The 15,264-nt window shown below is 40.4% G+C and overlaps 1 protein-coding gene and 1 long non-coding RNA gene across 2 annotated transcripts in view; one reads left to right on the forward strand and one right to left on the reverse strand.

The window, feature by feature from the left end:
• LOC145436102 (uncharacterized) overlaps window positions 1-15,264 on the forward strand; it is a 423,401-nt gene that overhangs the window by 258,188 nt on the left and 149,949 nt on the right. The gene's annotated exons all lie outside the window — the stretch shown is intronic.
• The window catches only part of LOC145436094 (crustapain-like), a 41,558-nt gene that overhangs the window by 16,846 nt on the left and 9,448 nt on the right, over window positions 1-15,264 (reverse strand). Inside the window, exons 2-4 of the mRNA XM_080313379.1 lie at window positions 13,125-13,264; window positions 8,894-9,079; window positions 6,292-6,468 (exon numbers count right to left, since the gene is read on the reverse strand). Coding sequence (XP_080169505.1) covers window positions 6,292-6,468; window positions 8,894-9,079; window positions 13,125-13,264 — 503 coding nt within the window. The remainder of the gene's footprint in view (window positions 1-6,291; window positions 6,469-8,893; window positions 9,080-13,124; window positions 13,265-15,264) is intronic.

Here is a 15,264-nt window from a genome sequence, read left to right on the forward strand (position 1 = left end):
TTGAGTGTGGCGGATTTTTGTTTTCTGATTGAGCGGAAATTTGGGGTTACGTGTAGGCTTGCAGAATATTTATGTCTTCATAAGGTTAGCAAAGGTGAAGAACCGTTGCTCCAGATACAACCGATGTATATATGGCAATCTCGTGCGATCAGTTTGGAATCAGACGGGTAGCACTGTATAAATTTATTGTCTACTTCATTGGTTGCCAGACTTTTTTGACTCATCGCCTGCTTACCAAAGTAAACCAGGGGTGGGCAAACTTATTTGGTCCCGGTCCGCATTCAACATCTGATTCCATTTGCTGGCTGTAGTATATCAAATTGATATTATTAGCCAAAACGAAATATTTTTATTTAATAAGTTAGTGTCCGAGGAAATAATATTGTATATATATTCAGGAGTCAGGAACCTTTTTTGTCTGCAGAGCCATATTGGCCCTTTTTTACAGTTTAATCCCAAAGAGCCATAAATGTCAATCAACTGTTACGTTACAACTGAAAATTCGTGACGTCATGGTAGCACTTTTTCGAACGCACTACGTGGGATTCGTCTTATGCGCCACATTTTCCCCGTACAAACTCGAACTAATCATGCTGGTTGCCTTATTTTGGCATGCCAAACTTGAGTTACGAGAACATAGGTTCGTCGTTATGCTCTTTCTGAATGCGACAACCTATGATCAAATGCGTAGGTGGGGCCAAACATGGTCCCTACAGCAGTATATATATGCCTAACCACTCTAAGCTGTGATACATCAGTGACGTCGAGTCAGAGGAGGCAAGTGAGGCAGTACCTCACCTGTAGTCAGGATGAGTGAACGAAAATTGTGAAACTTTCGATTACTATACGTATCGTCTATCGATGTTCAGGAATGACAAGAATTTGAACATTATTCTCCCAAAATCACACAATTGGTATATTTATTGTCCGACAATAAAACGCGAAACGAGAGGTAAGGTACAGACGGCCCAAGTCCCACCGCAATTCATCGTAAATAGCTTAGAATTTAATATAACTGATGAACCTCGAATATAACTGTAGTGGTTCCGTAAATCTAAATACTTTTCGACTGCTCAATTCTCAAAGTATTCGTCGATGACATAAAATGTTGCGCTACACGCTTACATTTTATCGCCGGCACTACAGGGCTAGCTATGACGTTGTTTGTAATTGAAGTTTGTAATTGTGAATGTAACGTCTGCGGCAATTCACTTCGCTCCGTAGATCAGAACGACATTGTGTATTTGTAAACTGCGTTGTCATATAGGCCTCGCCATGTCTGCTATTCTCTTTGATCAATCTACGTATCGATCTAGTCGGTACATCAAATTATCTGTGAGTGCTACTGGTCACCAGCGCGACAGTAACTTAAATTTATGATATTGAAAAGACGGGGTCCGAGCCCCGAAACCTAAAGACGGCATTGCCTTTACCTCTCAAAGATACGTTTATTCTGCAACGAGAATAATTATTCCGGCCGTGATAAAAATTTACTAACAAGTTGCGGCAATGTTGATCAATTCAGTACAAAAATAAATACTTGAAAAGAGCCATATCTTATACCCAAAAGAGTCATAGGTTTCTGACCGCTGCCATACGTCCTCCTTTGATAAGTATTTGTCTTCCTTTTTCGGGAAATCGAAAATGTCCTCCGAGAGAGAAAAAGGTGATACTCGTTTTCACCTGTACCATCGAGATGCCTTGACGACATATATGCGATTCGACCTTTGGTAAGGTCACCTAGTCTGCACCCTGTCATTTTTATTTTCCATGTTATCCGTGCTGGATGCTGACCGCCTAGCGGGATAGCCGCGGATACCAGTTTTCAAGTATTTGGTCTGACCCACCCGGGGATCGAGCCAACGCATCACCATTATACACTATCTCGCTCCAAGGCCGCCTAAATGTCCTTCTTTTAGGCAATTCGTCCTCCTGTCAGCCTTTACAGCTAGGATGCGGGTGTTCGAGCGTGTACTTCGGTAGCTGAGTCGGAGATGATGATCTGTTTTAGTCAGTAGCCAACACAACAAGATTTCCAGTAAATATTTCAAAACTAGCTTTTTTTAATTTCCGTCAACTAACTTTTATCATTAGATAAAAGTGTCCTGCTTTCCGGAATCAAAAATATGGTGACTCTAAGCAAGCAGTCTCTCTGCAGAAGAACAGTTCACTAACTTACGAAATGACCGGTATTTTAAACACAGTTTCCACTAAAATAATGGAAGAGTTTTAGTTGTCTGTTTCTGAATCCTGTTTCATGATCGATGTAAAAGCAATCGAAATTGCGTTGCCATTTTCATTTTCATAGGTTTGTGAACACGACTTTTCCGATTTTACTCAAATTAAAAGCTGCAAACAAGAGAGACAGCTTAGAATTGTGACGAAATGCGATTATGTTTGCCCACAATGCAACCTCGTTCAGTAGTATATGATCGTTATTCATGTTAACAACTTCCCCATATCTATATTGAAAGAAGCCCAATGTTTATAGAAAAGTACATATTATGTCAGGACCAGTGGTCACACACTAGCGAGCCGCATGACTGCATGCAACCCTCGAGTTCATATTGTGCGGCCCGCGGCCTTATTTCAGATTCCGGTAGAACGCTTCGTAAAGCATTCTAAAATGCTGAAATTGATTTCAGTTGACGATTTCGGCGATGGTAATAGGATTCCATGAGGGTAGACTTAGCTGATAAGATTTGGAATGACCTAGACCAGGGATGGCAAAACCTTTTTGCTATTCACGTTCGCAATTCGACTACTGATGTAGCCCGCGGTCGCATTTCGGGGCATAGTCGTAATGAACTAACTGGACGCCAAGTACCCATCTTAAACTGTAATCGTCCATTTCCGGTAAACTCCGGACTAATCTATTCAATGATCTCGGCTAACTGTAGTCTGTACACACCGAAATCGCAAGAGGTGATGCTATGGGACTGGATATGGTCGCGACTGGCGCGACAATTTTTTCAGATTCAATAATGAATTTCATCATCAAAATTAGTATTTTAACATATTACTATTATGCATTTATTCTTTCTCAGCCCATGTGATTTGGTAGAGTTGATGGAGAGGGTGTTTTCGAAAATTTAAGGAAAGATATAAACGATGGTGCATCTTCGTAGGGCCAATTGTTATTAGTCGCTTTGTTACGTACTGTTATTTCTTGGCCTCCCATCAGGATAGTCGGTATAGTGAGGAGCTTACGATTTCGAATTTGTGTTACTATTTAGGGCACATCATTTTCCTCTATTGTTCGCATTTTTTCTTTGAGGCTCAGATTGCACAGGGCGCTACTATAATTAACTCGACAAATGAAGTCACATTGAATGGCGCGTAACGCGAAGAAAATTTCAAGATTTATCAGAATGTCAAGTCAATTCGTAAATTCAAATTGCATGTCGACGACCGCTAACACATACTAATTGAAATACGTGTCGACGGCCGCACAAGTTTCCTACTACGGCCGTAGGTTGGCCACGCCTGGCCTAGACACTGCCAATACCGAGACGCTTAGAGAATAGGGCTGGACAAAATCGAGTACCTGAGTGATTAATTCTGAATCAGGCAATATGCTTCGAGTCGAGTGGAGTAATCGAGTATCCCTTATTATGAAGTCATAACAAAATGTAATACGTCAAAGTTCAAATATGTTGCCTACATTTTATGCCACCACAAAGAATAGTGTTATCCATCTCATAAATGATACTTTGGTATTTTTCGACCATACGGATTTCATTCCACTTGGTGACAATGTTGTGGGATAATCATGACTTCGGAAATGTGCTACGTCCAACAACCTTCGTAGCTTTGTACTATATGTTTTGTATTCTACGATACCACCAATCAAGGTTTCGAGGCTTCAACAATGAAAATTAGTATCGGAGCTATAATTCTCGTGGATTAAATTAACTTTGAGTGGCGAGAGCCTATAATTTCAGTACACGAAAGAGACAAAGTTTCCTACTCGACTCGAATCATTAAAATTGATATTCGATTCAGATTCGAGTACGGGAATCATTGTGCCCAGACCTATTAGAAAACGACGAGTGGCTACCACACAAGATCAAGCTTTACGACCAAATAGTTTCCGCGCTAGTAGTGTCTAGCTAACCCCAATATCAACTCTATAGTCGCTGAAAAGTGTTGTCAGGTATCGTGTGCAGATAGAATGAAAAAGATGATCATGATATTCCTCTTGCATTTATATTTCTTGTGGTAACTATAGCTATGGCCGTTGTCCATGTTAGAGACAACACCATTGTCTTGATATAGTTTTAAAAATGTGATTGTTAAACTGTGTGGCCTCTTTTATGTCGATATTGAATTATTGCGGCCCGCGGCCTCTACAAAATTTGAAAAGTGGCCCGAATTTCAATCTTAGTTGGCGACTAGGGCTCGGCAAAATCGAGTATCTGAGTGATTCGATTCTGAATCACGTATTATGCTTCGAGTCGAATCGAGCATTCGAGTATTCGAGTATCACTAATTATGACATCACAACAGAAAATATCGTGTCAAAGTTCAAATATGTACCTTTTATGCCACCACAAAGAATATAATGCCTGTTATCCGTGACATTAAAGATACATTGGTATATTTTCGACCATACCAATTTCATTGCCCGTCTTCACAATGTTGTGGGATGATCATGACTTCGGAAATGTGTTATTTCCAGTAACTTTCGTAGCTTTGTACTATGTCTCGTATTCTGCGACACGGCAAATAGAGCAGAGGTCTCAAACACGCGGCCCGCGGGCCGCATGCGGCCCCCGAGAACATTTTGTGCGGCCCGCGAAGACATTTGGGAACATCAAATATTCGACAATAGATTCAAGTGTCATATATCTTTTTAGATTCAAGAACTTGAAATTCACTCTAAAAGTACTACAAAAGCCTGAAATTTAAACAAACTTTGCCATCACATCACCCCTAAAATCTTCCACGCGGTCGAAGATCGGTATTATGTTCCATTTCCATTTCCATTTCATGATGATAAAACATGAACCGTTGATGATTCGTGACTGAAAATTTTGATTTTGTTTTGTGCGACCTTTCTTCAAATTACTCGATTTTGGATTATCTGGGTAAACTGAAAATGACTCGAGTTGAGTCGAGTTGAATCATACGGACGCAACAATCTATGAAACTGTCACGGGGAATAGCAATATATCAAAGACCTGTAGCTAGCGTTGCCTAGGGTATATAGTTATCTGGTCTACATGGAAGCCATTGGCATTCTGTAGCCGCCGTGACGTGTATTTGGTTACGTCCTGGGTGTTGTTTGCTCTCTTTATCCATGTTATTATCGGTGGCGAGTAAAGTAGTGGTACGCTCCACAGCTGTAACACCAATGGATTCTTCGGCGATTGGTCATTTCTACTCCAGGGGTTCTTAACCAGGAGTCCGTTGTATCCCCTTCGTGGTACGAAGCACCACATCAGAGGGTACGAGATGCATTGTGGGAATAGGCTTATATGCTGTGGAATATTTCCGGGGCGAATTTATGGAATTGGGAAATATTCGTCGTGCTATGCGCGATTTTACGTGAATAGGCTTTCCGATTTCTATATAGGTACCATCAGCGGTGTCCTATAAAAAGCCTCGTGCTACAAGTGGGTAAATACGGAATTTTCGGCCTGATGTAAGATGACCAATGTCGTCGAAACACGATCATTATTAAAAACAAACAAATCATCAGAAATTGTGTTGAAAATGGGCAGGCGGCACGGGAGATCTTATCGAAAGCATAAGCGGTACTATCGCTAAAAGGTTAAGAAACAATGCTGTTACTATGGCACAATAATGATTATATTTAAGTTGTTATTGATCTGTTCCAATGTTAATCGGAGATTACCGGGATATTATACATTGAATACCCATATTATTGATGCTGCGGCCCGCGACGTCATCAAAATTAGGAAATTGGCCCGCGAACACATTTGAGTTTGAGACCTCTGAAATAGAGGTTTCAAGACTTCCTCAGTGGAAAATAGTATCGAAACTATAACTCTCGTTGGTGAATTAAGTTTCAGTTGCGAGGAGCGTATGATTTCAGTACTCGAAAAATTTGTCTATTACTACTCGACTCGAATCATTAAAATTAATACTCGATTCAGATTCGAGTACTCGAATCACTGTGCCCAGCCCTATTTGAAACCCTGGTCTAGAATAAATGATCTGAATCATAAGCGAGTTTGATACAGAAGTTTTGTGCCGTCGCAAAACAAACGCGTGATATTGTCTTGCGGTCGTAACGCGTAAGCCGTAAGGTTACACATCGAGCACCTGTGCTTGGTAAGGATAATCCGCTTCAGTTTGCAGTCCCGAAGTGCCGATTAAATAGGAATACACCATGAAGGGGATTCCCCCGTCTCCGCCCTGGTTGCAATCCACAATCTGTTGCTCGCTGAATGAAGCTAGTTTGCCGGTAAGTTTGCTGAACTGTCCTTCGACAGCCTCCACCTAAGACAGAATGTCGAAGTTGATGTGAAATTATAAATGCAACAAGGAACTGCTCTTTGGTCGGTATCGTAATTATGCAGCTCCCAAGGACAACTGTACTGAAATTATGTCGACGCACTATTGCAGTTTGAGATTGAACTGGTGTTTAAATCGTTCGGGTTATTCAAACACGAGGTCAATGAACTACCACCCACAGCCCTGTCCAAACGCATCTCGAAAATTGGCTTGAATTTTAGCTGGCGTGCGAACCACCCTAACAGTTATCGGCGATAATACACCGGTTATCGGGTTGAGGAATCGTCCCAACCATTGATTGCCTGTTAGTTTAAGATAGGATTTCGAAATTATGTTGCTTACGACTTGGCCATTGCAGCATCAGAAAGAAATTTACCACCTATGTGTTTGTTTGTTTGCTTGCGGCATTCTCGGTGTTTGTCGACTACTATGGTCATTTCAACCAGGCCTATATTGTTCATTGTTTTCCGTAACTGCCGACCTATAGGACGGCCCACCTCTAGGTTTTTTGTAAGACACCGCCTACGCGGATGAGGTGGCTAGTAGGAGCCTAGGTAAACCTCCAACACTTACGTATCGGTATTCTGAAGTCGACCTCGGTCGAACTCGAACCCGCACCCATTGTTGTTGCAGCCGCAAAATATACCACTGCGCTATCTCGCCACACTAGCACCTATGTGTTTGTTTTTGGTTACCACGCTATGGTGAAGCCAGAGCATAGGGGATGACGACGCCATTGTTCCTACAAACGAGTTATCATGTCATCTTTGAACAGGCCTATATGACGCCATGTCATCTTTAAACGAATGTCACCCCTTCTAAGGTTTCATCCGGCAGTCACCGAGCATGTCCACATTCAAGTCGAAATACAAGCAATTACTACTGAATAAATACAGTCCATCCTCAAGATTACCGGACCACGACTGACCTATAGATCTCGCTTCCCACGACATGCCGCCCTATTTCTTGTCGCATCTTTTTCTGTACTATCTTCTTTACTTTCATTCAGTGTGCATGCCCCCTCTTTACATCGTCTAGGCAAGTGGTTCTCAAACTTTGTTTAGACACGCCCCCCTTTTTGATAGTGAAAAATTTTGCGCCCCCCTTATCGTCATATGAAAAAATTCAACTGGGATGCTAGCAACCCCAACAGATTGTTTGGTGGTATGGAAGGTTATGAATGTTGATGAGAGAAAAAATATGAAATTGGGTCTATATAGAGAAATAAAGTGGGTAAATCGCGCCACGAGCGAAATTTTTTTCTGGTAACCGCTTCTTCGTGCCCCCCTTCAGATGTTTCGCGCCCCCCAGGTTGAGAACCCCTGGTCTAGGCCAAGGTGGGTGTCTGATTCCATTGACTACTCCTAGTCGCTTCGACATCTTCCTGTCTTTTCATTGTACCGCATTTTTGTGGTGTATTGAACTGATAAAATTGCTAATAAACCAATGATGATGATGTTGATGATCAGATCAGGTCCACGCCTATATTGAAACGATTTTCTACTGCACCAAAGATATTGTTTTAACATGAATTGAGACTCACAGATTTGAGAGAGAACAACCATATTTTATACATAATGATATCGGACGTGGTTGAGCAGCTATTGTTTCGCCCGTGAACGTTAAATCGCCGAAACTTAGCTGCTGCATATCGCGATCATCATAATCGTGAACTATATGTTGATAGATATCTTGCTATGTTTTAGTTCACAGCAACGATTTCATTAGTTGGCGCAAGTGTAACATTTTGAGTTCACCGGGGAAGCCGAATTTGTGACTGGAACAGAAATGACGTGAGTTGCAACGGTATATACAGTGGCAAGCTATCGTACCGTTGTTATATATATTATGAAAAGTCAAATTTGTGAATTTGTACTCTATTAAAAGTAATAGTAGCGATTTTCAAGACGAGATATGCGGATAAAACTACATATAGGGGAAATGTAACGTATACAAGTAGCCTAAGTAATTCTGACCAGTAGATTTGATCGGAGGCTCGCATACTTCTTTCGGGTAGCCGTTGGTGGCTTGTTTCGAAATTGCAATATGAATCTACGCACCAACGCAAATATACCAATGACGGTGGCCAGTGCGAATAATAGTTACAATCCTCCAAAATACATTCATGAGATGAAGTGATGGCTATTTCACGCTGTTCTTATGACGATTTCTGTGTAAATTTGAAATTCCAAATGGTAAAAGGCAATGATGATGCTGTGCCTAAAAAACTTTTCAAGTAACTGTTCAAATATTCTTATAATATGATCACCTGAGTAATTAGTGTAAGTCACTGAACCTCTTGAGTACTTTGGATAAGGAGAATTACATGGTTTCGGACCAACCGTGATTATAGACTGTTACAGAGCGTGGATTCATCACCTTTGCTAAATATCTGCGAGCAAAAACCCACCGCTGAAAACGAGTAGCAACTGCCGATTTGTCCCTGATCCTTAACAGGCGTCACGTAATCCTGACTTGTCCACTCGACGCTCTGAGGCGAGCTTGTTGAGTTGACGGTAAAATACGAAATGAACGCGGAGCTGGGACTGATCGGGTCCTGATGCGGCATGAGCATAGCCCGGAATTCGGCTTTCGTCTGAATAAATGAAGGTAAATGGTACAGTGTGAAAAATTGCCGGGATGATTGTTATGCACCTACGTACCAACGAGGTTGGTCACAGTCGTCAGCCTTCCCACTCATGTTGGCGTAGTATTAATCAGTGATGGTCAAGAAAGAAGTATTCTCAGTTTTTCGGGGTACACAAGTAGGTTTCGCCTTCTTGACTTATATTTTACAAGTGGTTATGTTTTTAAATTACTTCAACTTCTTACCAGCTTTCGAGGCAAAACTACTTACTCTCTACTGTTTGGATTTTCTAAAGTAAGAAGTTTTTGGATGTGTTCGTACAGCTTTCATGATTACGGAATCGTCGGAGCAACACCTGTAACACGTCAATCGATACATTGTCGAACATTGCACTTATTCGCAGAGTCATTGCTCATTCGACGTGGAGCTGCAATCTGCCATTTCTAAAGTAATCACTAGGGATGGTGTGAACGTTCGCGTTCTGTGTGTGAACCTCAGATATTTAGAGGTTCACGTTCACAAAGGAACCTTGGTAGGTTCTGCACTGTGAATCTTATTCATATATTATAGTTTTCACTTCATTTTACCACCTTTAGTGGAAATTTATTGCATTTCAACTACAGGACAGCATGAAAAAGCAACACTAATCGAGCATGCACCTTGACAATCTCAAAAGTTTTACTCGCTTTAATACAAAAGTTTTATGGAATACGCGGGTCAATCTTGATTTCATATGTTTATTGTATCATAAAAACCGAATCCGTGCTATTGGGGTGTTGGCTACAGTTGTATAACTTGTTAATGGGGTGATATCGGTAGCAAGGATACAGACCCGTTTTACACTCTGCTCAATATCAACGTACAACACTTAGACGCCAAATAGCCTACATTGCCCGGTGTAGCCTATACCGTTAAGGCGCAAGCTTGTACTCCCTTGCAACTCCTCGTCGAAATTGTTAGCAAAGCGACGGAAGATATTGATTTTATGGGATTATTATATCATTTGATTGCCCCCATTGATACATTTGGTGACCTTAAAACGTCAATATGCACTTCATTATTGTGGCATTATGTGGCGGGAGTCGTCGCTAGGTATCGTGTACATTAGGGCTCTTCAAAAATGACTTTTTTTCTCAAATCGTACTGGCTACTTGATAAAATTGTTAGGTTACCTAATTTAAGCCTACACACAAAATTTGGATCAATTCCAGCCAGTAACCGCTTTGCTAAAGGAGAAGAAAGTTTCTATTTATTATATAAAAATAAATAATGGAAATTTGAAAATTTTCTGTTCACCCTATGAAAGTGTTAGGCTGTCTATAGAAACGATGCTCATCAAATTTGGTTCAATTCCAACCAGTGGAACGGAGTTATTGCCGTCGAAAAATTTGAGTTTGAATAAAATAGTATTTACGGTGACCGATTCTTTGCTTATTTATTATAGCTGTAGAGCTTCTTGGAGGTACAGAACTTCAATATACAATTAAATAGTATATTCATATTGAAATGAACCCGAATATTTTCGGCTGACACTCGTCAGGGGTAATCGTCAGCAACTAGTAGAGAATTGGAAAGAACATTGTATATCAACAATCGTATCATAAAATAATCCGATTTGTGCGCATAATTATCGAGACGACCGATTTCGAATCGTAGGTCGAGGCCGTTCACAATTCCATTTGTGTGCCTTGGAATCAACTTTTATCAAAATACACCAACCAAAACTCTGTCAACAAAAGGAGTTCGCGTATCACCTAAAAATAGTACATTGAACGCTCTCTCATTCGAAATTTCATGCTGGTGACGTCATATTTTGTGATACGATTGTTGATATACAATGTTCTTTCCAATTCTCTACTAGTTGCTGACGATTACCCCTGACGAGTGTCAGCCGAAAATACTCGGGTTCATTTCAATATGAATATACTATTTATTATAGCTGTGCTGACCGTAAATACTATTTTATTCAAATCCAAGTTTTTCGATGGCATTAACTCCGCTTCCACCTGTTGGAATTGAACCAAATTTGGTGAGCATCGTTCTTCATTGAAATGTAGGGTTGGAATTTGCAAGATGACGTCGCGTGACGTCATGATGTTCACGATCGCGTTCGCAAAGAACCTTTCGAAAAGTTTCGCGTTCACACGAACCTGAACCTTCCGGAGGTTCACACCATCCCTAGTAATCACCCCGATCAGATCTTAAAACTGTGTTACCCTTCGTTCAAATCTCCTTTCATGAAACTACTTCCGTGGGTATTTTCAAACCTTTCAGTTTTCACTTCCGCTCGACGTTGTTTTGACATATCTTGGAAATCGCTGATTCTAATTGTAATTGAGTGGATATTTTCTGCGGTACTTTTATTGCTATATGCAGGCACACGGTGATCACGTTGACCACCTCCGATTTAGTGTCGCAAATTTCTACTCAATAATTGCTAGCAGAAGTTTTCAAGACATCCTGAAACTACTTTAATCATCAATAGGAAAACGGCGAAAAGTACCCAGGCCAGCATAGTTTCATAACTAAATTCGATCGAGGCGTCTCATAGTCAGTCGGGCGGGGAATACTTTACGACTAATATTAAAACGACTGAAGAGTGAAGACACTCCGAAAATATATTACCATGATACAGAGGATATTAACCCAGGTTGTTTTCAAAGTCTTACTTGGAAAAGTGATGCAAACCTATCTAAAATCGAATTGCTACAATACAGAGTCTGAATTGCAGAAAGTGGGTAGTTATGCTTCAAGAACCGATAAGTGCAAGCGGTGTCTGGGAACGTTCTACAGAGTATATAGTGCAAGTGATAGAATACTATACTTGAATGTTCTGGAAGCTGGTTAAAGTAGTCAGCGCTGCTACTCAAGTATACGTAGACGCAATGTCGTAAATCTATACTTAATTACACGTAGAAATAGTGATATCCATGCCCCGTCAATACCACTTTAATTGTAAGTAGGAAATTAAAGGTTATGAATAGTAAACAAGTGGTTTTCGTCTCTTCGTGGCAGACGTTTAGTATGGTCAATCGGTGATGGATACCCTCCATGTCGTAAAATCTATCTTCGCGACTAACGAAAGATGACTAATGACATGACAATTATCGACGATTGTCGAAAATATATTCAGGTACAGAGGGTGTATTGCAGTGGCTCTCCAACTTTTTTAGACACGCCTCCCTCTGATGATAGCGAAAAATTTCGTCCCACCCCCTTTATCGTCATGTCACAAAATGCAACCAGAATGCTAGCAATGTCAACGGATAGTTTGATAGCATAGAAGGTTATGACTGTTGATGAGAGAATTCTCAGAAATGAAATTAGGACTATGCACAGAGCAATAACTATGGAATTGGAGATAAATTGCGCAGGGCGCGAAAAAATTCTCAGTTTACCGCAGTTTCGCGCCCCCTTCAGATTCTTTCACGCTCCCTCCCAGATTTAAAGCCACTGCTATATTGTCATGGTGTTATAGTAATTTTACCCGTAAAAGAGTTGTAAACCCACATTAAACTACGTTATATTTCAGAAGTAGAAGTAGCCTGAACCATAACAATTGGGTCTAAATAGTATAAGTGGGTAAACATATCTGAGTAGATTACGTATTCCGGTTGAACAAATATAACACAGGTTCCACATCCCTTGACACCTGACCTCGATCGAGCAGATTACGTGTCCCACTGCATTTTATTTCGATGCAAATGCGAATGATGATTAAAACACACCGCGTCGGGGTATTTGAGTTTAAATTTTGTAAATGCTGGCCAACCCAGTCCTAGATATTAAAAAGAAAACTTGGATATGGCGAACATAGTCACTTGCGTTGTAATCGTTTACGTCACTACAAATGACGCAACGCGACGTTCTACATGAATAAATTAACGCATTTCCACGGAGAAAGCTTTTCTCACGATTTAAGATTACGCAAACACACGATCTGCTTATCAATTAATAAATCGATGATGTGGCGCTCGCAGCTTAGTCAATCCCGCGAAGCAGTTCCAATTCGGTTTCAAATCAAGGAGCTATATCTGGCATTTACAATGCTTACCGTGGCGGCCAAAGAGTTCATGCCCATGGCGTAGCTGCTTTCACCTTTCCTGTGTCGGTCATTGTGGTTTTTCACTATTTTGAGATTCTCGCGCCACGTCTTGAAGCGCCGGGAATCCTCGTCGTCTGAATATGTCTTACCTGCGACGAATGTGGAAAGTTTAATGTATTTTTGCGCGTTCTCAGACTTATTTTGAGAGGTGCGACCAGTGGCGTCCGGTCCATGCGTGTTTAAGCTGACGAGAAAACATAGTTGACGTGTTGCCATCGATTACAGGATGCAATACACTAGGTGAAACTTCATTCATCTAAAATAGCTTAACGCTTTGTGTAACGATTTATGTTTGACTTTTTTTTAACCTATTTTGTGGCACTTCATCCTCACTAAGCTCAAAATAATCGGCTGACGAATAGGTATCGGCATTACAAGTGACTGTATGGACGGGGCCAGCTTCATGCTTCGTGCTATGATATATATATATATTAGGGCTGTTCAAAAAAACTTTTTTTCGTGAATCTTACTGGCTAGGGGATTAAATCGTTCGGTTGCCTTAAAAAACGACGCACACCAAATTTGAATTCATTCCAACCGATAATCGTGGATTTCGTACGGTTTGAAAATTTTGAATTTACATAAGAATGCAAAAAAAATAAATTCAAATTTATCTGTCAACCCCATGAAATTGTCTTCAAAAACGATGCAAAACAAATTTGACTCAATTCCAGCCCGTCAAAGTGGAGTTATTAGAGTTTTTCTCTGATAGTTCTGGAATTATCCTTGATCGGTAGATAATCAAAGAATTATCATCGAAAAACTCAAATAACTCCGCTTCTGCGGGTTGGAATTGACTCAAATTTGTTTTGCATCGTTTTCGATGACAGCGCAAAAATTTCATGGGGCTGACAGATAAATTTGGGAAATTCTTTTTCTTTTGGCATTTTTGGGTGAATTCAAAATTTTCAAACTGTACGAAATCCGCGATTATCAGTTGGAATGAATTCAAATTTGGTGTGCGTCGTTTTTTAAGGCAACCGAACGATTTAATCACCTAGCCAGCAAGATTCACGAAAAAAAGTTTTTTTTTAAACAGATTTAATATACATATTACCTTCATCCAGATTAAGCTCAGAATAATCAGTCCTCACCAATAGGTATCGTCAGTTCGAGCGGCTGATTCGAAGTCGCTAGCTTTGTGTGTGTTGTCTAATGATATACATGTGACTTTATGAAACCTTACCAATGCACTTATTACTACTTAACCTCAAAATAATTAGCTCACGAAATGATATCGGTGAGGCTATGATCCCACGTCGATTCGAATCATGTTTGACACCGTCCGATCTAATCATCTTGTAGAATCAGAAGATTCGAAACGAACAAATAAGCATGATCATATTGTGTGTTTTTGTATCTTCTTATAGGGACAATAGATTTGGACTAGCAGCTCCGAATAAACGTACATTTTCCCCTCAAATTTGAAGCGACAACGCAGATACAATCACATAGAAGACAGCCTGTGTGTACACTGCCAGAATTCATTCCAAAGACAGGAAATTTAGAAGTAAATAACACCGGTATTTTATTACAGTTATTAAAGAATCTTTAAGTTTATAGTTGAGCTTCCATTCAGAGCGTGGATTTTAAAGTGCGATTCGAATTGGTTCTTAGTCGATTATGGCTGTGATAGACGTAGCATTAAAGTGAGCAGCGATTTATCCCTATCCGTAGGGCATTTATACTTTGCATACGCCCGAATGAACTGTGCAAGAACCTGAAAATGGTCATGATCTGCATCTCAAGAGACGGGGCAGTAATGAGTTGTACGCTATGAACTCAAGTGACAACATATTGGTTCGAAAGCAGTCGACCAAATGTTGGACATTTGGCAGATATGGAACTCCTGTGATCATACGCCTTAAAATACATTTCAACCATTACATGTCCATTCCTAGTAACTCGTGGTTCAAGTTTGGAAACGAAATATTTGTATTGGTACACGTTAGAATATAGCAGTATCTCGCAATTTAAACTATATGTCGAGCTTATTGCGTCGGTGCAACCATCTAGGAAGATAGTTATATGCGTACGAAGTGTACGTGGCTGTTATTGAGACGTTTTAATCTAAGTCTTTATATAAACT

The sequence above is a fragment of the Botryllus schlosseri genome, chromosome 3 (assembly GCF_051294905.1).
Source record: "Botryllus schlosseri isolate E-star chromosome 3, Bs_hap1, whole genome shotgun sequence".
Lineage (NCBI taxonomy): Eukaryota > Metazoa > Chordata > Ascidiacea > Stolidobranchia > Styelidae > Botryllus > Botryllus schlosseri.